The sequence below is a fragment of the Salvelinus namaycush genome, unplaced genomic scaffold (genome assembly GCF_016432855.1).
Source record: "Salvelinus namaycush isolate Seneca unplaced genomic scaffold, SaNama_1.0 Scaffold1507, whole genome shotgun sequence".
Taxonomy (NCBI): Eukaryota; Metazoa; Chordata; class Actinopteri; order Salmoniformes; family Salmonidae; genus Salvelinus; species Salvelinus namaycush.
This window is the reverse complement of record NW_024058239.1, coordinates 1-23,847: the sequence shown is the minus strand read 5'-3', so window position 1 is coordinate 23,847 and position 23,847 is coordinate 1. Positions and strand designations below refer to the sequence as shown.

At 48.0% G+C, this 23,847-nt stretch overlaps 1 protein-coding gene across 1 annotated transcript; it reads right to left on the bottom strand.

The window, feature by feature from the left end:
• Positions 1–13,947: 13,947 nt before the first annotated feature.
• LOC120036903 (KN motif and ankyrin repeat domain-containing protein 1-like) lies at positions 13,948–20,411 on the bottom strand. Its single transcript, XM_038983192.1, has 3 exons — positions 19,612–20,411; positions 19,203–19,301; positions 13,948–14,958 (listed from the first exon to the last, which is right to left on the bottom strand). The coding sequence occupies exons 1-3, from the start codon at positions 19,792–19,794 to the stop codon at positions 14,896–14,898; spliced, it is 345 nt and encodes a 114-aa protein (XP_038839120.1). The 5' UTR covers positions 19,795–20,411; the 3' UTR covers positions 13,948–14,895.
• Positions 20,412–23,847: the final 3,436 nt, after the last annotated feature.

The window sequence follows — 23,847 nt, the reverse complement described above, 5'->3', positions numbered from 1 at the left end:
TGGTGGTGTACACATACAGGCCCATTAAAGGTGGTAGAGTACACATACAGGCCCATTAAAGGTGGCGGTGTACACATACAGACCCATTAAAGGTGGTAGAGTACACATACAGGCCCATTAAAGGTGGCGGTGTACACATACAGACCCATTAAAGGTGGTGGAGTACACATACAGGCCCATTAAAGGTGGTGGTGTACACATACAGGCCCATTAAAGGTGGTGGAGTACACATACAGACCCATTAAAGGTGGTAGAGTACACATACAGGCCCATTAAAGGTGGTGGTGTACACATACAGACCCATTAAAGGTGGTGGAGTACACATACAGAACCATTAAAGGTGGCGGTGTACACATACAGACCCATTAAAGGTGGTAGAGTACACATACAGACCCATTAAAGGTGGCGGTGTACACATACAGAACCATTAAAGGTGGTGGTGTACACATACAGACCCATTAAAGGTGGTGGTGTACACATACAGGCCCATTAAAGGTGGTGGAGTACACATACAGAACCATTAAAGGTGTCAGGCAGGTAAAGAAAACAATATGATAATATAATATGATATAATATGTACAAACATTTAGTCTAAACGAAAGGCTGTATTGCGGGTGATATAGAATCTAATATACCAACTGCCTCCTGTGATGATGAAAAACAATATGGTGATGATGATGATGATAAACAATATGGTGATGATGATGATGATAAACAATATGGTGATGATGATGATAAACAATATGGTGATGATGATGATGATAAACAATATGGTGATGATGATGATGATAAACAATATGATGATGATGATGATAAACAATATGATGATGATGATAAACAATATGGTGATGATGATGATGATAAACAATATGGTGATGATGATGATAAACAATATGGTGATGATGATGATGATAGTTATAATTAATAATAATAACATGTCCTTATGCTCTTTAGCCTTCATCACAACTATGAGCTGTATGTTAATCTGGCCAGAAGCAGGAATGTCAACAGACTGTATCTAGTCTTACGGGGCAGTAGTGTCTGTATACTGCTGGGACCTATAGACCTTTTTAACAGCTTTTTTAGGAGGAGCGCAAGTGAACCATGGAACCCCAAAGAACTTACAGCTGTTCCGTGGCGGCTGTAAACAGCTAGCTAGTTAACATAGTGTAGTTGTTTTCTCAATTAGCATTTTTGACCATAATATTCATGGGTGGGATGGTCCTTACATCCTGGGAAAATGTCAGTTTAATGTTATAGCTAGATTGGTGTAAGTTATGTTTCTAATGAAGCAAGTCCTGGTGTAATTTAAGTTTCTAATGAAGCAAGTCCTGGTGTAATTTAAGTTTCTAATGAAGCAAGTCCTGGTGTAATTTAAGTTTCTAATGAAGCAAGTCCTGGTCTAATTTATGTTTCTAATGAAGCAAGTCCTGGTGTAATTTAAGTTTCTAATGAAGCAAGTCCTGGTCTAATTTATGTTTCTAATGAAGCAAGTCCTGGTGTAATTTAAGTTTCTAATGAAGCAAGTCCTGGTCTAATTTAAGTTTCTAATGAAGCAAGTCCTGGTGTAATTTAAGTTTCTAATGAAGCAAGTCCTGGTCTAATTTAAGTTTCTAATGAAGCAAGTCCTGGTCTAATTTCTATGTTTCGGATACAGAGACCTGTGAAAGCTGCTAAATCCTGTCTGCAGATGAAAGTCCCAAGTCCTGAAGAGATTAAAGGCTATATTTCCAATGGGTGATATGCTATTGGTTTACTGTTAGAATTGGTTGTAGGATTATAACAATACTGTTAAAGTAACAATGCATAGATATAGAACATGCATGGCCACCCTTGCTGCTAGAGATCTACCTACTGGCAGAGCAGGTTTCTGTTCCAGCCCTGACACCTTGCTGCTAGAGATCTACCTACTGGCAGAGCAGGTTTCTGTTCCAGCCCTGACACCTTGCTGCTAGAGATCTACCTACTGGCAGAGCAGGTTTCTGTTCCAGCCCTGACACCTTGCTGCTAGAGATCTACCTACTGGCTGAACAGGTTTCTGTTCCAGCCCTGACACCTTGCTGTTATATATCTACCTACTGGCTGAGCAGGTTTCTGTTCCAGCCCTGACACCTTGCTGTTATATATCTACCTACTGGCTGAGCAGGTTTCTGTTCCAGCCCTGACACCTTGCTGTTATATATCTACCTACTGGCTGAGCAGGTTTCTGTTCCAGCCCTGACACCTTGCTGTTATATATCTACCTACTGGCTGAGCAGGTTTCTGTTCCAGCCCTGACACCTTGCTGTTATATATCTACATTTTTTGGTCATTGAACATTCCCTGTTTGTCTGTTTTTCTATTCTACAATTCGTTTTTAGGAGGTGAGGAGAGGAATCGAGGAAGGATGAATTGAGAAAGAGCCCAGCACTCACCTGTCAACTAACTCACATGTGCTACAGACTCACCCCTCTGTTACACTCACTGACATGCCCAACGCACTTGATCTGTGTGTGGGTTTTTCCTTTCTCATTAGACTCATAATGAGGATAACCATGTTGAAGGAGACCAGATTAGACTCATAATGAGGATAAACATGTTGAAGGAGACCAGATTAGACTCATAATGAGGATAACCATGTTGAAGGAGACCAGATTAGACTCATAATGAGGCTAACCATGTTGAAGGAGACCAGATTAGACTCATAATGAGGCTAACCATGTTGAAGGAGACCAGATTAGACTCATAATGAGGCTAACCATGTTGAAGGAGACCAGATTAGACTCATAATGAGGATAACCATGTTGAAGGAGACCAGATTAGACTCATAATGAGGCTAACCATGTTGAAGGAGACCAGATTAGACTCATAATGAGGCTAACCATGTTGAAGGAGACCAGATTAGACTCATAATGGATAACCATGTTGAAGGAGACCAGATTAGACTCATAATGAGGCTAACCATGTTGAAGGAGACCAGATTAGACTCATAATGAGGCTAACCATGTTGAAGGAGACCAGATTAGACTCATAATGAGGCTAACCATGTTGAAGGAGACCAGATTAGACTCATAATGAGGCTAACCATGTTGAAGGAGACCAGATTAGACTCATAATGAGGCTAACCATGTTGAAGGAGACCAGATTAGACTCATAATGAGGCTAACCATGTTGAAGGAGACCAGATTAGACTCATAATGAGGCTAACCATGTTGAAGGAGACCAGATTAGACTCATAATGAGGCTAACCATGTTGAAGGAGACCAGATTAGACTCATAATGGATAACCATGTTGAAGGAGACCAGATTAGACTCATAATGAGGCTAACCATGTTGAAGGAGACCAGATTAGACTCATAATGAGGCTAACCATGTTGAAGGAGACCAGATTAGACTCATAATGAGGATAACCATGTTGAAGGAGACCAGATTAGACTCATAATGAGGCTAACCATGTTGAAGGAGACCAGATTAGACTCATAATGAGGCTAACCATGTTGAAGGAGACCAGATTAGACTCATAATGAGGCTAACCATGTTGAAGGAGACCAGATTAGACTCATAATGAGGATACCCATGTTGAAGGAGACCAGATTAGACTCATAATGAGGCTAACCATGTTGAAGGAGACCAGATTAGACTCATAATGAGGCTAACCATGTTGAAGGAGACCAGATTAGACTCATAATGAGGCTAACCATGTTGAAGGAGACCAGATTAGACTCATAATGAGGCTAACCATGTTGAAGGAGACCAGATTAGACTCATAATGAGGCTAACCATGTTGAAGGATGAGAGGCTCAGGGGAGAGACATTATGAAGGAGGGCCTTAAGGATGATATGCTCAGGGGAGAGACATTATGAAGGAGGGCCTTAAGGATGAGAGGCTCAGGGGAGAGACATTATGAAGGAGGGCCTTAAGGATGAGAGGCTCAGGGGAGAGACATTATGAAGGAGGGCCTTAAGGATGAGAGGCTCAGGGGAGAGACATTATGAAGGAGGGCCTTAAGGATGAGATGCTCAGAGGAGAGACATTATGAAGGAGGGCCTTAAGGATGAGAGGCTCAGGGGAGAGACATTATGAAGGAGGACCTTAAGGATGAGATGCTATGGGGAGAGACATTATGAAGGAGGGCCTTAAGGATGAGATGCTATGGGGAGAGACATTATGAAGGAGGGCCTTAAGGATGAGATGCTCAGGGGAGAGACATTATGAAGGAGGGCCTTAAGGATGAGAGGCTCAGGGGAGAGACATTATGAAGGAGGGCCTTAAGGATGAGAGGCTCAGGGGAGAGGCATTATGAAGGAGGGCCTTAAGGATGAGAGGCTCAGAGGAGAGACATTATGAAGGAGGGCCTTAAGGATGAGATGCTCAGGGGAGAGACATTATGAAGGAGGGCCTTAAGGATGAGATGCTCAGGGGAGAGACATTATGAAGGAGGGCCTTAAGGATGAGAGGCTCAGGGGAGAGACATTATGAAGGAGGGCCTTAAGGATGAGAGGCTCAGGGGAGAGACATTATGAAGGTGGGCCTTAAGGATGAGAGGCTCAGAGGAGAGACATTATGAAGGAGGGCCTTAAGGATGAGATGCTCAGGGGAGAGACATTATGAAGGTGGGCCTTAAGGATGAGAGGCTCAGGGGAGAGACATTATGAAGGAGGACCTTAAGGATGAGATGCTATGGGGAGAGACATTATGAAGGAGGGCCTTAAGGATGAGATGCTCAGGGGAGAGACATTATGAAGGAGGGCCTTGAGGATGAGAGGCTCAGGGGAGAGACATTATGAAGGAGGGCCTTAAGGATGAGAGGCTCAGGGGAGAGACATTATGAAGGAGGGCCTTAAGGATGAGATGCTCAGGGGAGAGACATTATGAAGGTGGGCCTTAAGGATGAGAGGCTCAGGGGAGAGACATTATGAAGGAGGGCCTTAAGGATGAGAGGCTCAGGGGAGAGACATTATGAAGGAGGGCCTTAAGGATGAGAGGCTCAGGGGAGAGACATTATGAAGGAGGGCCTTAAGGATGAGAGGCTCAGGGGAGAGACATTATGAAGGAGGGCCTTAAGGATGAGAGGCTCAGGGGAGAGACATTATGAAGGTGGGCCTTGAGGATGACAGGCTCAGAGGAGAGACATTATGAAGGTGGGCCTTAAGGATGAGATGCTCAGGGGAGAGACATGATGAAGGAGGGCCTTAAGGATGAGAGGCTCAGGGGAGAGACATTATGAAGGAGGGCCTTAAGGATGAGATGCTCAGGGGAGAGACATTATGAAGGAGGGCCTTAAGGATGAGATCCTCAGGGGAGAGACATGATGAAGGAGGGCCTTAAGGATGAGAGGCTCAGGGGAGAGACATTATGAAGGTGGGCCTTAAGGATGAGAGGCTCAGGGGAGAGACATTATGAAGGTGGGCCTTAAGGATGTATGGCTCAGGGGAGAGACATTATGAAGGAGGGCCTTAAGGATGAGAGGCTCAGGGGAGAGACATTATGAAGGTGGGCCTTGAGGATGAGATGCTCAGGGGAGAGACATTATGAAGGAGGGCCTTAAGGATGAGAGGCTCAGGGGAGAGACATTATGAAGGAGGGCCTTAAGGATGAGAGGCTCAGGGGAGAGACATTATGAAGGAGGGCCTTAAGGATGAGATGCTCAGGGGAGAGACATTATGAAGGAGGGCCTTAAGGATGAGAGGCTCAGGGGAGAGACATTATGAAGGTGGGCCTTAAGGATGAGAGGCTCAGGGGAGAGACATTATGAAGGTGGGCCTTGAGGATGAGAGGCTCAGGGGAGAGACATTATGAAGGAGGGCCTTAAGGATGAGATGCTCAGGGGAGAGACATTATGAAGGAGGGCCTTAAGGATGAGATCCTCAGGGGAGAGACATGATGAAGGAGGGCCTTAAGGATGAGAGGCTCAGGGGAGAGACATTATGAAGGTGGGCCTTAAGGATGAGAGGCTCAGGGGAGAGACATTATGAAGGTGGGCCTTAAGGATGAGAGGCTCAGGGGAGAGACATTATGAAGGAGGGCCTTAAGGATGAGAGGCTCAGGGGAGAGACATTATGAAGGAGGGCCTTAAGGATGAGATGCTCAGGGGAGAGACATTATGAAGGAGGGCCTTAAGGATGAGATGCTCAGGGGAGAGACATTATGAAGGAGGGCCTTAAGGATGAGAGGCTCAGGGGAGAGACATTATGAAGGTGGGCCTTAAGGATGAGAGGCTCAGGGGAGAGACATTATGAAGGAGGGCCTTAAGGATGAGAGGCTCAGGGGAGAGACATTATGAAGGAGGGCCTTAAGGATGAGAGGCTCAGGGGAGAGACATTATGAAGGAGGGCCTTAAGGATGAGATGCTCAGGGGAGAGACATTATGAAGGAGGGCCTTAAGGATGAGATGCTCAGGGGAGAGACATTATGAAGGTGGGCCTTAAGGTTGAGAGGCTCAGGGGAGAGACATTATGAAGGAGGGCCTTAAGGATGAGATGCTCAGGGGAGAGACATTATGAAGGAGGGCCTTAAGGATGAGATCCTCAGGGGAGAGACATGATGAAGGAGGGCCTTAAGGATGAGATGCTATGGGGAGAGACATTATGAAGGAGGGCCTTAAGGATGAGATGCTATGGGGAGAGATATTATGAAGGTGGGCCTTAAGGATGAGATGCTATGGGGAGAGACATTATGAAGGAGGGCCTTAAGGATGAGAGGCTCAGGGGAGAGACATTATGAAGGAGGGCCTTAAGGATGAGATGCTATGGGGAGAGACATTATGAAGGAGGGCCTTAAGGATGAGATGCTATGGGGAGAGACATTATGAAGGAGGGCCTTAAGGATGAGAGGCTCAGAGGAGAGACATTATGAAGGAGGGCCTTAAGGATGAGAGGCTCAGAGGAGAGACATTATGAAGGAGGGCCTTAAGGATGAGATGCTCAGAGGAGAGACATTATGAAGGAGGGCCTTAAGGATGAGAGGCTCAGGGGAGAGACATTATGAAGGAGGGCCTTAAGGATGAGAGGCTCAGGGGAGAGACATTATGAAGGAGGGCCTGAAGGATGAGAGGCTCAGGGGAGAGACATTATGAAGGAGGGCCTTAAGGATGAGATGCTATGGGGAGAGACATTATGAAGGAGGGCCTTAAGGATGAGAGGCTCAGAGGAGAGACATTATGAAGGTGGGCCTTAAGGATGAGATGCTATGGGGAGAGACATTATGAAGGAGGGCCTTAAGGATGAGAGGCTCAGGGGAGAGACATTATGAAGGTGGGCCTTAAGGATGAGAGGCTCAGGGGAGAGACATTATGAAGGAGGGCCTTAAGGATGAGAGGCTCAGGGGAGAGACATTATGAAGGAGGGCCTTAAGGATGAGATGCTATGGGGAGAGACATTATGAAGGAGGGCCTTAAGGATGAGATGCTATGGGGAGAGACATGATGAAGGAGGGCCTTGAGGATGAGATGCTCAGGGGAGAGACATTATGAAGGAGGGCCTTAAGGATGAGATGCTCAGGGGAGAGACATTATGAAGGAGGGCCTTAAGGATGAGAGGCTCAGAGGAGAGACATTATGAAGGAGGGCCTTAAGGATGAGAGGCTCAGGGGAGAGACATTATGAAGGAGGGCCTTAAGGATGAGAGGCTCAGGGGAGAGACATTATGAAGGAGGGCCTTAAGGATGAGATGCTCAGGGGAGAGACATTATGAAGGAGGGCCTTAAGGATGAGAGGCTCAGGGGAGAGACATTATGAAGGAGGGCCTTAAGCATGAGATGCTCAGGGGAGAGACATTATGAAGGAGGGCCTTAAGGATGAGATGCTCAGGGGAGAGACATTATGAAGGAGGGCCTTAAGGATGAGATGCTCAGGGGAGAGACATTATGAAGGTGGCCCTTAAGGATGAGAGGCTCAGAGGAGAGACATTATGAAGGAGGGCCTTAAGGATGAGATGCTCAGGGGAGAGACATTATGAAGGAGGGCCTTAAGGATGAGAGGCTCAGGGGAGAGACATTATGAAGGAGGGCCTTAAGGATGAGATGCTCAGGGGAGAGACATTATGAAGGAGGGCCTTAAGGATGAGATGCTCAGAGGAGAGACATGATGAAGGAGGGCCTTAAGGATGAGATGCTCAGGGGAGAGACATTATGAAGGAGGGCCTTAAGGATGAGAGGCTCAGGGGAGAGACATTATGAAGGAGGGCCTTAAGGATGAGATGCTCAGGGGAGAGACATTATGAAGGAGGGCCTTAAGGATGAGATGCTCAGGGGAGAGACATTATGAAGGAGGGCCTTAAGGATGAGATGCTCAGGGGAGAGACATTATGAAGGAGGGCCTTAAGGATGAGATGCTCAGAGGAGAGACATTATGAAGGAGGGCCTTAAGGATGAGAGGCTCAGGGGAGAGACATTATGAAGGTGGGCCTTAAGGATGAGAGGCTCAGGGGAGAGACATTATGAAGGTGGGCCTTAAGGATGAGAGGCTCAGGGGAGAGACATTATGAAGGAGGGCCTTAAGGATGAGAGGCTCAGGGGAGAGACATTATGAAGGAGGGCCTTAAGGATGAGAGGCTCAGGGGAGAGACATTATGAAGGTGGGCCTTAAGGATGAGAGGCTCAGGGGAGAGACATTATGAAGGAGGGCCTTAAGGATGAGAGGCTCAGGGGAGAGACATTATGAAGGAGGGCCTTAAGGATGAGATGCTCAGAGGAGAGACATTATGAAGGAGGACCTTAAGGATGAGATGCTCAGGGGAGAGACATTATGAAGGAGGGCCTTAAGGATGAGAGGCTCAGGGGAGAGACATTATGAAGGAGGGCCTTAAGGATGAGATGCTCAGAGGAGAGACATTATGAAGGAGGACCTTAAGGATGAGAGGCTCAGGGGAGAGACATTATGAAGGAGGGCCTTAAGGATGAGAGGCTCAGGGGAGAGACATTATGAAGGAGGGGCCTTAAGGATGAGAGGCTCAGGGGAGAGACATTATGAAGGAGGGCCTTAAGGATGAGATGCTATGGGGAGAGACATTATGAAGGAGGGCCTTAAGGATGAGAGGCTCAGGGGAGAGACATTATGAAGGAGGGCCTTAAGGATGAGATGCTATGGGGAGAGACATTATGAAGGAGGGCCTTAAGGATGAGATGCTATGGGGAGAGACATTATGAAGGAGGGCCTTGAGGATGACAGGCTCAGAGGAGAGACATTATGAAGGTGGGCCTTAAGGATGAGATGCTCAGGGGAGAGACATTATGAAGGAGGACCTTAAGGATGAGAGGCTCAGAGGAGAGACATTATGAAGGAGGGACTGAAGGATGAGAGGCTCAGGGGAGAGACATTATGAAGGAGGGCCTTAAGGATGAGAGGCTATGGGGAGAGACATTATGAAGGTGGGCCTTAAGGATGAGAGGCTCAGGGGAGAGACATTATGAAGGAGGGCCTTAAGGATGAGATGCTCAGGGGAGAGACATTATGAAGGAGGGCCTTAAGGATGAGATGCTCAGGGGAGAGACATTATGAAGGAGGGCCTTAAGGATGAGATGCTATGGGGAGAGACATTATGAAGGAGGGCCTTAAGGATGAGAGGCTCAGAGGAGAGACATTATGAAGGTGGGCCTTAAGGATGAGATGCTATGGGGAGAGACATTATGAAGGAGGGCCTTAAGGATGAGAGGCTCAGGGGAGAGACATTATGAAGGTGGGCCTTAAGGATGAGAGGCTCAGGGGAGAGACATTATGAAGGAGGGCCTTAAGGATGAGAGGCTCAGGGGAGAGACATTATGAAGGAGGGCCTTAAGGATGAGATGCTATGGGGAGAGACATTATGAAGGAGGGCCTTAAGGATGAGATGCTATGGGGAGAGACATGATGAAGGAGGGCCTTGAGGATGAGATGCTCAGGGGAGAGACATTATGAAGGAGGGCCTTAAGGATGAGATGCTCAGGGGAGAGACATTATGAAGGAGGGCCTTAAGGATGAGAGGCTCAGAGGAGAGACATTATGAAGGAGGGCCTTAAGGATGAGAGGCTCAGGGGAGAGACATTATGAAGGAGGGCCTTAAGGATGAGAGGCTCAGGGGAGAGACATTATGAAGGAGGGCCTTAAGGATGAGATGCTCAGGGGAGAGACATTATGAAGGAGGGCCTTAAGGATGAGAGGCTCAGGGGAGAAACATTATGAAGGAGGGCCTTAAGCATGAGATGCTCAGGGGAGAGACATTATGAAGGAGGGCCTTAAGGATGAGATGCTCAGGGGAGAGACATTATGAAGGAGGGCCTTAAGGATGAGATGCTCAGGGGAGAGACATTATGAAGGTGGCCCTTAAGGATGAGAGGCTCAGAGGAGAGACATTATGAAGGAGGGCCTTAAGGATGAGATGCTCAGGGGAGAGACATTATGAAGGAGGGCCTTAAGGATGAGATGCTCAGAGGAGAGACATGATGAAGGAGGGCCTTAAGGATGAGATGCTCAGGGGAGAGACATTATGAAGGAGGGCCTTAAGGATGAGAGGCTCAGGGGAGAGACATTATGAAGGAGGGCCTTAAGGATGAGATGCTCAGGGGAGAGACATTATGAAGGAGGGCCTTAAGGATGAGATGCTCAGGGGAGAGACATTATGAAGGAGGGCCTTAAGGATGAGATGCTCAGGGGAGAGACATTATGAAGGAGGGCCTTAAGGATGAGATGCTCAGAGGAGAGACATTATGAAGGAGGGCCTTAAGGATGAGAGGCTCAGGGGACAGACATTATGAAGGTGGGCCTTAAGGATGAGAGGCTCAGGGGAGAGACATTATGAAGGTGGGCCTTAAGGATGAGAGGCTCAGGGGAGAGACATTATGAAGGAGGGCCTTAAGGATGAGAGGCTCAGGGGAGAGACATTATGAAGGAGGGCCTTAAGGATGAGAGGCTCAGGGGAGAGACATTATGAAGGTGGGCCTTAAGGATGAGAGGCTCAGGGGAGAGACATTATGAAGGAGGGCCTTAAGGATGAGAGGCTCAGGGGAGAGACATTATGAAGGAGGGCCTTAAGGATGAGATGCTCAGAGGAGAGACATTATGAAGGAGGACCTTAAGGATGAGATGCTCAGGGGAGAGACATTATGAAGGAGGGCCTTAAGGATGAGAGGCTCAGGGGAGAGACATTATGAAGGAGGGCCTTAAGGATGAGAGGCTCAGGGGAGAGACATTATGAAGGAGGGGCCTTAAGGATGAGAGGCTCAGGGGAGAGACATTATGAAGGAGGGCCTTAAGGATGAGATGCTATGGGGAGAGACATTATGAAGGAGGGCCTTAAGGATGAGAGGCTCAGGGGAGAGACATTATGAAGGAGGGCCTTAAGGATGAGATGCTCAGAGGAGAGACATTATGAAGGAGGACCTTAAGGATGAGATGCTCAGGGGAGAGACATTATGAAGGAGGACCTTAAGGATGAGAGGCTCAGGGGAGAGACATTATGAAGGAGGGCCTTAAGGATGAGAGGCTCAGGGGAGAGACATTATGAAGGAGGGGCCTTAAGGATGAGAGGCTCAGGGGAGAGACATTATGAAGGAGGGCCTTAAGGATGAGATGCTATGGGGAGAGACATTATGAAGGAGGGCCTTAAGGATGAGAGGCTCAGGGGAGAGACATTATGAAGGAGGGCCTTAAGGATGAGATGCTATGGGGAGAGACATTATGAAGGAGGGCCTTAAGGATGAGATGCTATGGGGAGAGACATTATGAAGGAGGGCCTTAAGGATGAGAGGCTCAGAGGAGAGACATTATGAAGGAGGGCCTTAAGGATGAGAGGCTCAGGGGAGAGACATTATGAAGGAGGGCCTTAAGGATGAGATGCTCAGGGGAGAGACATTATGAAGGAGGGCCTTAAGGATGAGAGGCTCAGGGGAGAGACATTATGAAGGAGGGCCTTAAGGATGAGAGGCTCAGGGGAGAGACATTATAAGGATGAGATGCTCAGGGGAGAGACATTATCTCATATCCCTATCTTGAAGGTGTGCAGAAAGGAATATTTTAAGGTTAATTTGATTTCATTTAAAAAGACATTGCCAAATATGTTGCTTGAAATGAATTTGAAATGTGTTTGCTTCATGTTATGCATCATCCTGGTGTAATTAATATGCAGTTCAACATTATCACCACAAGGTGTCAGCACTAGCATTTTGTATAGTCTAGCTTTGCTGTAACCAAACCACTAGCTATGTCTCATAACGTGAGGTTGATAATATATGAATAGCACAATCTAGCGGTTCATTTAAACGACACTATGTTTGTTAATTGAAACTAAGTGGGCAATAGACCAGGGTAAAATATAGATGTGTTTTGGAGGAAGCAGTCGATGAGTTGAGTGACAGATTAGTGAGGGGGGAGAGAGAGGTTGATAGTGGGGTAATTACTGCAGCTAGCAACTTTGTTGTAAACAATGAGTCCGTCAAACATTGGACTCAGATACTAGCTACATTTACTTTAGTTTATTGTTGGCTGTTGTGAGAGAAATGAATCTAGCTGGCTAACAAGGTCACCTGATCTTTCTCTACCCTCACATCACGCTAGCTCTGGCTGGCTAACAAGGTCACCTGATCTTTCTCTACCCTCACATCACGCTAGCTCTGGCTGGCTAACAAGGTCACCTGATCTTTCTCTACCCTCACATCACGCTAGCTCTGGCTGGCTAACAAGGTCACCTGATCTTTCTCTACCCTCACATCACGCTAGCTCTGGCTGGCTAACAAGGTCACCTGATCTTTCTCTACCCTCACATCACGCTAGCTCTGGCTGGCTAACAAGGTCACCTGATCTTTCTCTACCCTCACATCACGCTAGCTCTGGCTGGCTAACAAGGTCACCTGATCTTTCTCTACCCTCACATCACGCTAGCTCTGGCTGGCTAACAAGGTCACCTGATCTTTCTCTACCCTCACATCATGCTAACTCTGGCTGGCTAACAAGGTCACCTGATCTTTCTCTACCCTCACATCATGCTAACTCTGGCTGGCTAACAAGGTCACCTGATCTTTCTCTACCCTCACATTACGCTAGCTCTGGCTGACTAACAAGGTCACCTGATCTTTCTCTACCCTCACATCATGCTAGCTCTGGCTGGCTAACAAGGTCACCTGATCTTTCTCTACCCTCACATCATGCTAGCTCTGGCTGGCTAACAAGGTCACCTGATCTTTCTCTACCCTCACATCATGCTAGCTCTGGCTGGCTAACAAGGTCACCTGATCTTTCTCTACCCTCACATTACGCTAGCTCTGGCTGGCTAACAAGGTCACCTGATCTTTCTCTACCCTCACATCATGCTAGCTCTGGCTGGCTAACAAGGTCACCTGATCTTTCTCTACCCTCACATCATGCTAGCTCTGGCTGGCTAACAAGGTCACCTGATCTTTCTCTACCCTCACATCACGCTAGCTCTGGCTGGCTAACAAGGTCACCTGATCTTTCTCTACCCTCACATCATGCTAGCTCTGGCTGGCTAACAAGGTCACCTGATCTTTCTCTACCCTCACATCACGCCCCCTCATCCTCTCTCTCTCTCTCCTCTCCCTCCTTCTCTCTCTCTCTCTCTCCTCTCCCCCTCATCCTCTCTCTCTCTCTCCTCTCCCTCCTCCTCTCTCTCTCTCTCTCCTCTCCCCCTCATCCTCTCTCTCTCTCTCCTCTCCCTCCTCCTCTCTCTCTCTCTCTCCTCTCCCCCTCATCCTCTCTCTCTCTCTCCTCTCCCTCCTTCTCTTTCTCCTCTCCTTCTCTCCCTCCTTCTTGCTCTCCTCCTCTCTATCCACTCAGAGCAGACCGAATGCTGGTGGTGTCTTCTTTCAGGTAGCTACAAAAAATAACCCACTTCTCTATACATTCAGTTTAACAAGGGCACTTTGGGATGTTCATGTAGAAGACTGACCAATACCAGAACATCTCATTACAAGACTGACCAATACCAGAACATCTCATTACAAGACTGACCAATACCAGAACATCTCATTACAAGACTGACCAAAGGCGTTTCATTTTATTACAAGACTGATCAATACCAGCTCATCTTACTACAAGGCTGATCAATATGTTTCATCTTTCATCATGGTCTTTAAACCCAGGGAACCTTTCTGGTTGAACTGCATGGTCAATAAACCTAGGGGACCTTTCTGGTTGGACCACATGGTCAATAAACCCAGGGAACCTTTCTGGTTGAACCCCATGGTCAATAAACCCAGGGAACCTTTCTGGTTGAACTGCATGGTCAATAAACCCAGGGAACCTTTCTGGTTGGACCACATGGTCTATAAACCCAGGGAACCTTTCTGGTTGGACCACATGGTCTATAAACCCAGGGAACCTTTCTGGTTGGACCACATGGTCTATAAACCCAGGGAACCTTTCTGGTTGAACTGCATGGTCAATAAACCCAGGGAACCTTTCTGGTTGAACTGCATGGTCAATAAACCCAGGGAACCTTTCTGGTTGGACCACATGGTCTATAAACCCAGGGAACCTTTCTGGTTGGACCACATGGTCAATAAACCCAGGGAACCTTTCTGGTTGAACTGCATGGTCTATAAACCCAGGGAACCTTTCTGGTTGAACTGCATGGTCAATAAACCCAGGGAACCTTTCTGGTTGGACCACATGGTCTATAAACCCAGGGAACCTTTCTGGTTGGACCACATGGTCAATAAACCCAGGGAACCTTTCTGGTTGGACCACATGGTCAATAAACCCAGGGAACCTTTCTGGTTGAACTGCATGGTCAATAAACCCAGGGAACCTTTCTGGTTGGACCACATGGTCAATAAACCCAGGGAACATTTCTGGTTGAACTGCATGGTCAACAATCCCACATGGTCCAATCAGGTTGTCAGGGGGTGGGCCAAAGTCTGTCCCTGGGGTTGAAATCCTCAGCGGTTGGTTGGTTGGTGTCATGAGACTTGACCAATGGGCGGTGGCGCTAGTCAAACATGCCCCTCCTGGTGGGACTGGGGGACGTCTTCCTGCTCAGACGAGGGGTTCCCTGGAGACACACACACAAACATACCACACCATGCACACACACACACACACAACACACCAAGACAACACACACACACACACAACACACACACCATGCACGCACACACACACACACACACACACACACACACACACACACACACACACACACACACACACCATGCACACCATGCACACACCATGCGCACACAACACACACACACCATGCACACACCATGCGCACACACACACCATGCACACAACACACACACACACACACACACACACACACACACACCATGCGCACACACACAAACACAACACACACACACCATGCGCACACACACACCATGCACACACACACACAACACACACACCCACACACACCATGCGCGCACACACACAAACACAACACACAAACCATGCACACACACACACACACACACACACACACCATGCGCACACACACAAACACAACACACACACACCATGCGCACACACACACACACACAACACACACACCATGCGCACACACACAAACACAACACACACACACACCATGCACACACACACACACCATGCACACACACACACACACACACACACCATGCGCACACACACAAACACAACACACACACACCATGCACACACACACACACACCATGCACACACACACACACACACCATGCACACACACACACACAACACACAAACACAACACACACACCATGCACACACACACAAAGACAACACACACACACCATGCACAAACACACACACACACATAGTTAACATTAGAACGACAGCGGGAGAATAGTTGCTCTGCTCAAAACAAAAATATGTTTGTCAAGAAGTGATTTCAGGGCAACAGCTCTGGTACAGGGAACAGAGGTAAGGGTTAAAGGTCAGGGAACAGAGGTAAGGGTTAAAGGTCAGGGAACAGAGGTAAGGGTTAAAGGTCAGGGAACAGAGGTCAGGGTTAGAGGTCAGGGAAAAGAGGTCAGGGTTAGAGGTCAGGGAACAGAGGTCAGGGTTAGAGGTCAGGGAACAGAGGTAAGGGTTAAAGGTCAGGGAACAGAGGTAAGGGTTAGAGGTCAGGGAACAGAGGTAAGGGTTAGAGGTCAGGGAACAGAGGTAAGGGTTAGAGGTCAGGGAACAGAGGTAAGGGTTAGAGGTCAGGGAACAGATGTAAGGGTTAAAGGTCAGGGACCAGAGGTAAGGGTTAAAGGTCAGGGACCAGAGGTAAGGGTTAAAGGTCAGGGAACAGAGGTAAGGGTTAAAGGTCAGGGAACAGAGGTAAGGGTTAGAGGTCAGGGAACAGAGGTAAGGGTTAGAGGTCAGGGAACAGAGGTAAGGGTTAAAGGTCAGGGACCAGAGGTAAGGGTTAAAGGTCAGGGACCAGAGGTAAGGGTTAAAGGTCAGGGAACAGAGGTAAGGGTTAAAGGTCAGGGAACAGAAGTAAGGGTTAAAGGTCAGGGAACAGAGGTAAGGGTTAGAGGTCAGGGAACAGAGGTAAGGGTTAGAGGTCAGGGAACAGAGGTAAGGGTTAAAGGTCAGGGACCAGAGGTAAGGGTTAAAGGTCAGGGACCAGAGGTAAGGGTTAAAGGTCAGGGACCAGAGGTAAGGGTTAAAGGTCAGGGACCAGAGGTAAGGGTTAAAGGTCAGGGAACAGAAGTAAGGGTTAAAGGTCAGGGAACAGAGGTAAGGGTTAAAGGTCAGGGACCAGAGGTAAGGGTTAAAGGTCAGGGACCAGAGGTAAGGGTTAAAGGTCAGGGAACAGAAGTAAGGGTTAAAGGTCAGGGAACAGAGGTAAGGGTTAGAGGTCAGGGAACAGAGGTAAGGGTTAGAGGTCTGGGGAACAGAGGTAAGGGTTAACTTCTTGCCACTATAGGGGGTGCTGTTTCGCATTAGCATAATTTCCTCTACAGATTAAACGGCTTCCTACTCAATTCTTGCTCGTACAATATGCATATTATTATAATTATTGGATAGAAAACACTCTAGTTTCTATAGCCGTTGGAATTTTGTCTCTGAGTGAAACAGAACTCAATCTACAGCACTTTTCATTATAGGGAGTCAGATTTCAAACATCTTGGCCACTGATCTGGAGTCAGTTTAAAGGTCCGTGTAAATGCTATGGAGAAACAGACACTTCTTACGTCTTCCCCTGGATGTCAGTGCGTGATGACGCTTTGAATGGAGTCGATTGCGCAATCAGGGGCTGTATAAAACAGCAAATACCGGAAGTAGCTTCCCTTTGCTGCCTGCGCCTTGCGCGCGAAGGACATCGGACTCGCCTCCTTCCAAGCTTTAGTTTAGCCAGTAATATTTCTCTGGTCATGTTTTTACTCGTTAGAGGTGTTAAAAACATCATAAGGTAGTTAATTTAAACCGTTTTATAGCAATTTATATCCGTTTAGTGCGATTTTGAGGCATTTATTTCTGAGACACTTTGAACCGCTGGGCACGTTTCCAGTTCATGCCGAACGTTAGTGGGCATTTCCACATGGCAAGAGGACAGCTTTCGACCAAAAGACGATTAGACCCAAGAAAGGATTCTTTGCCCAAGATTCTGATGGAAGAACAGCTCACAGTAAGAACAATTTATGATGATAAATCGTGTTTCTGTCGAAAAATGTTAAACGCTTATGCCGCCATTTTGTTTTGTATAGCTTCGCTTGGCGCAACCTGTATTGAAAAGTAAGGATAATTTAAAAAATGTAAATCAGCGATTGCATTAAGAACTAATTTGTCTTTCGATTCCTGTCAACCCTGTATTTTTTAGTCAAGTATATGATTAGCTATTGATTAAACTAGATCACTCAAAGATGGCGACCGACATTTCCAGGCTTGTTTTGCTACTATTTTCATTGTATAACCACGGTTTTTTATGGCTAAATATGCACATTTTCGAACAAACTCTATATGTATGTTGTAATATGATGTTACAGGAGTGTCATCGGAAGAATTCTGAGAAGGTTAGTGAAAAAATTAATATATTTTGGCGATGATACGATATCGCTCTCTTTGGCTTGAATTCATGCTGGGGTAACGTTTGCATATGTGGTATGCTAATATAACGATTTATTGTGTTTTCGCTGTAAAACACTTAGAACATCTGAAATATTGTCTGAATTCACAAGATCTGTGTCTTTCCATTGCTGTGAGCTGTGTATTTTTAAGAAATGTTTTATGATTAGTAATTAGGTAATACACGTTGCTCTGTGTATTTATTCTAGTCGAGTTGTGATGGTGGCTGCAATGGCAAACTATGATTTATACCTGAAATATGCACATTTTTCTAACAAAACCTATCCTATACCATAAATATGTTATCAGACTGTCATCTGATGAGGTTTTTTCTTGGTTAGTGGCTATCAATATCTTAGTTTAGCCGAATTGGTGATAGCTACTGGTGTTGAGAAAAAATGGTGGACAAAGAAAAATGGTGTCTTTTGCTAACGTGTTTAGCTAATAGATTTACATATTGTGTCTTCCCTGTAAAACATTTTAAAAATCTGAAATGGTGGCTTTATTCACAAGATCTGTATCTTTCATTAGGTGTCTTGGACTTGTGATTTAATGATATTTAGATGCTACTATTTAATTGTGACGCTATGCTAGCGATGCTAATCAGTGTGGGGGGGGGTGGGGGGTGATCCCGGATCCGGGGTTGAGGCTCGTTAGAGGTTAAAGGTCAGGGAACAGAGGTAAGGGTTAGAGGTCAGGGAACAGAGGTAAGGGTTAGAGGTCAGGGAACAGAGGTAAGGGTTAAAGGTCAGGGAACAGAAGTAAGGGTTAGAGGTCAGGGAAGAGAGGTCAGGGTTAGAGGTCAGAAACAGAGGTAAGGGTTATAGGTCAGGGAAGAGAAGTAAGGGTCAGAGGTCAGGAACAGAGGCAAGGCTTAGAGGTCAGGGAAGAGAGGTAAGGGTTAGTGGTCAGGGGACAGGGGTAGAGAGTACTGACCGGTGACTGGGCCTTAGAGGTCAGGGGACAGAGGTAAGGGTTAGAGGTCAGGGGACAGGGGTAGAGAGTACTGACCGGTGACTGGGCCTTAGAGGTCAGGGGACAGAGGTAAGGGTTAGAGGTCAGGGGACAGGGGTAGAGAGTACTGACCGGTGACTGGGCCTTAGAGGTCAGGGGACAGAGGTAAGGGTTAGAGGTCAGGGGACAGGGGTAGAGAGTACTGACCGGTGACTGGGCCTTAGAGGTCAGGGGACAGAGGTAAGGGTTAGAGGTCAGGGGACAGGGGTAGAGAGTACTGACCGGTGACTGGGCCTTAGAGAAGTTTACGTGGGCGTACAACAACACTGCTATGTCCTTGTGACCTGCTTCCAGAGCGATAGACAGGGCATTGCTCTCATCCTAGAGAGAAGTAGAAAGGGTAGAGAGGGACAGAGAGAGGAAATAGAGGAGAGAGAGATTAACAATATTACATCAACTGGCTGCATAATTACATCACAAAAGTCAGGGAGAGAGAGAGCGCAAGAGAGAGAGAGAAAGGAAAGGGGGATACCTAGTCAGTTGTACAACAATGCCTTCAACTGAAAGGAAAAGATAGAGAGAAAGAGAGGAACAGAGAGAGAGAGAGAGATGGCTCACGATGCCACAGAGAGGCGTCGCAGCCCGGCTGGGCCATCAACACAGACAGACAGGCATGCACACAGGTACTCACGCTGTCGCTGAGAGTGGCGTCGCAGCCCGGCTGGGCCAGCAGTAGTTTGACTATCTCAGCGTGGCCATGTTCGCTGGCACACATCAGGGCTGTAGAACCCTCATCATCCTGGACATTGACCTCTGCCCCCTGGGCCAGCAGCGCCCGAACCATATCCATCCTGCCATGACTGACTGCTAGCATCAGCCCTGTCTGGCCAGCCTGAGGGAGGGAGGGAGGGAGAGGGTTAGCATCATGTCCATCCTGCTAGCATCAGCCCTGTCTGGCCAGCCTGAGGGAGGGAGGGAGAGGGTTAGCATCATGTCCATCCTGCTAGCATCAGCCCTGTATGGTCAGCCTGAGGGAGGGAGGGAGAGGGTTAGCATCATGTCCATCCTGCTAGCATCAGCCCTGTCTGGTCAGCCTGAGGGAGGGAGGGAGAGGGTTAGCATCATGTCCATCCTGCTAGCATCAGCCCTGTATGGTCAGCCTGAGGGAGGGAGGGAGAGGGTTAGCATCATGTCCATCCTGCTAGCATCAGCCCTGTCTGGCCAGCCTGAGGGAGGGGGGAGAGGGTTAGCATCATGTCCATCCTGCTAGCATCAGCCCTGTATGGTCAGCCTGAGGGAGGGAGGGAGAGGGTTAGCATCATGTCCATCCTGCTAGCATCAGCCCTGTCTGGTCAGCCTGAGGGAGGGAGGGAGAGGGTTAGCATCATGTCCATCCTGCTAGCATCAGCCCTGTCTGGCCAGCCTGAGGGAGGGAGGGAGAGGGTTAGCATCATGTCCATCCTGCTAGCATCAGCCCTGTCTGGTCAGCCTGAGGGAGGGGGGAGAGGGTTAGCATCATGTCCATCCTGCTAGCATCAGCCCTGTCTGGCCAGCCTGAGGGGGGGAGGGAGGGAGGGAGGGAGGGAGAGGGTTAGCATCATGTCCATCCTGCTAGCATCAGCCCTGTCTGGCCAGCCTGAGGGAGGGAGGGGGGAGAGGGTTAGCATCATGTCCATCCTGCTAGCATCAGCCCTGTATGGTCAGCCTGAGGGAGGGAGGGAGAGGGTTAGCATCATGTCCATCCTGCTAGCATCAGCCCTGTCTGGTCAGCCTGAGGGAGGGAGGGAGAGGGTTAGCATCATGTCCATCCTGCTAGCATCAGCCCTGTCTGGCCAGCCTGAGGGAGGGAGGGAGAGGGTTAGCATCATGTCCATCCTGCTAGCATCAGCCCTGTCTGGTCAGCCTGAGGGAGGGGGGAGAGGGTTAGCATCATGTCCATCCTGCTAGCATCAGCCCTGTCTGGCCAGCCTGAGGGGGGGAGGGAGGGAGGGAGGGAGGGAGAGGGTTAGCATCATGTCCATCCTGCTAGCATCAGCCCTGTCTGGCCAGCCTGAGGGAGGGAGGGGGGAGAGGGTTAGCATCATGTCCATCCTGCTAGCATCAGCCCTGTCTGGCCAGCCTGAGGGAGGGAGGGGGGAGAGGGTTAGCATCATGTCCATCCTGCTAGCATCAGCCCTGTCTGGCCAGCCTGAGGGAGGGAGGGAGGGAGAGGGTTAGCATCATGTCCATCCTGCTAGCATCAGCCCTGTCTGGCCAGCCTGAGGGAGGGAGGGAGGGAGGGAGGGAGGGAGGGAGGGAGGGAGGGAGGGAGGGAGGGAGGGAGGGAGGGAGGGAGAGGGTTAGCATCATGTCCATCCTGCTAGCATCAGCCCTGTCTGGTCAGCCTGAGGGAGGGAGGGAGAGGGTTAGCATCATGTCCATCCTGCTAGCATCAGCCCTGTCTGGTCAGCCTGAGGGAGGGAGGGAGAGGGTTAGCATCATGTCCATCCTGCTAGCATCAGCCCTGTCTGGTCAGCCTGAGGGAGGGAGGGAGAGGGTTAGCATCATGTCCATCCTGCTAGCATCAGCCCTGTCTGGTCAGCCTGAGTGAGGGAGGGAGGGAGAGGGTTAGCATCATGTCCATCCTGCTAGCATCAGCCCTGTCTGGTCAGCCTGAGGGAGGGAGGGAGGGAGAGGGTTAGCATCATGTCCATCCTGCTAGCATCAGCCCTGTCTGGTCAGCCTGAGGGAGGGAGGGAGAGGGTTAGCATCATGTCCATCCTGCTAGCATCAGCCCTGTCTGGTCAGCCTGAGGGAGGGAGGGAGGGAGGGAGGGAGGGAGAGGGTTAGCATCATGTCCATCCTGCTAGCATCAGCCCTGTCTGGTCAGCCTGAGGGAGGGAGGGGGGAGAGGGTTAGCATTATGTCCATCCTGCTAGCATCAGCCCTGTCTGGCCAGCCTGAGGGAGGGAGGGACGGAGAGGGTTAGCATCATGTCCATCCTGCTAGCATCAGCCCTGTCTGGTCAGCCTGAGGGAGGGAGGGAGAGGGTTAGCATCATGTCCATCCTGCTAGCATCAGCCCTGTCTGGCCAGCCTGAGGGAGGGAGGGAGGGAGGGAGAGAGAGGGTTAGCATCATGTCCATCCTGCTAGCATCAGCCCTGTCTGGTCAGCCTGAGGGAGGGAGGGAGGGAGAGGGTTACATCTTCACAAATGATTTTAGACAGGTCTAAAGAAACATGATATGAAGAAAATGTAGTCTATTTCAGAAGAACAGAATAGCATACTCTGAGTTGTCCTTATATTAGGTCCTGATCTGGCTATGCCAAATGGCTGTGGGCTACACTAGTTCATTTAGCAGACAAGATTTGCTTAGAATTCAGTGGCATTACTTTATAGTATTATTTTATATTATATTATAGTATGAAGAATACAATTGAACAAAGCTGAATAAAAGAGAGGATATTTTCTCCAAGCGATGAGGGAGTGCAGCTGCTGCTATTCTGTGTTGAGCGGTCAACAAAGAAACAGGTCCTCCTATCTGCTTAACCCTAACCCAAAGAAACAGGTCCTCCTATCTGCTTAACCCTAACCCAAAGAAACAGGTTCCTATCTGCTTAACCCTAACCCAAAGAAACAGGTCCTCCTATCTGCTTAACCCTAACCCTAACCCAAAGAAACAGGTCCTCCTATCTGCTTAACCCTAACCCAAAGAAACAGGTCCTCCTATCTGCTTAATGTAGAGTTACTAATGTAACTTTAGTTGTTCTTCAAACGTTGGGCTATATATGTTTAGATGTATAATACATTGTAAGGCTGCATGATGAGGCTCTAATGACGATTTGAAAAAAAGTCACTTGAAAGTCATGAGCTCTGCTTTGTTTTTTTGCGCAGGCTGTACACACTACATTAGTCTCTCATTCACAATTTGACAAGCACTTGATAATGTCTCAAATTTCACTGTGGCTTCCCCTTTGTTGCCATAATACACCCTAAAAATATCCATTTGTTGTGCCCTTCTCCCTGAGTGCGTTCTTCTCGAAACACTCACTGAGTGAGCTCTCCATCACATGATTGGGTCTTTCTCACAGGCTACAAGTGAAGATGGACACCGTTAGGGACGCAACTGCATGCGTTCTTATCTGAGGTCCATATTGAAGATATTGGAAGAACTGTCTACATTTACTATTCGTCAGCCAACAAGATGAGTAGGCATAACGAACAGCAAAATCACTAGTCTGTCAATCTACTGTCCCACATAGTACAACAGTTGACTTATTCTGTGTGAGAAATAAACATTCCAAACAGTCTGGGACAGTTGTGGGACGCGATAGATCCCAAATTAACACAACCACTAGCATCAAAAAAACGTTTTTACACAATGAGCCTGACACAACAGATCAGAACGTTTAGCTTAAAATGTTGATCAACTATTAGGATATTTCTTCACATTCAAATCAAATCAAACTGTATTAGTCACATGCGCCGAATATGCTTAGTTACAAGCCCCTAACCAACAATGCATTTAAAAAAATACAAATAAGAATAAGAAATAAAAGTAACAAGTAATTAAAGAGCAGCAGTAAAGTAACAATAGTGATACTATGTACAGGGGGGTACCGGTACAGAGTCAATGTGGAGACTATATACAGGGGGTACCGGTACAGAGTCAATGTGGAGGCTATATACAGGGGGTACCGGTACAGAGTCAATGTGGAGACTATATACAGGGGGGTACCGGTACAGAGTCAATGTGGAGACTATATACAGGGGGGTACCGGTACAGAGTCAATGTGCAGGGGCACCGGTTAGTCGAGGTATTATGTACATGTAGGTAGAGTTATTAAAGTGAGTATGCATAGATAAAAACAGAGTAGCAGCGGCATAAAAGAGAGAGGGGGGTGCAAATAGTCTGGGTAGCCATTTGATTAGCTGTTCAGGAGTCTTA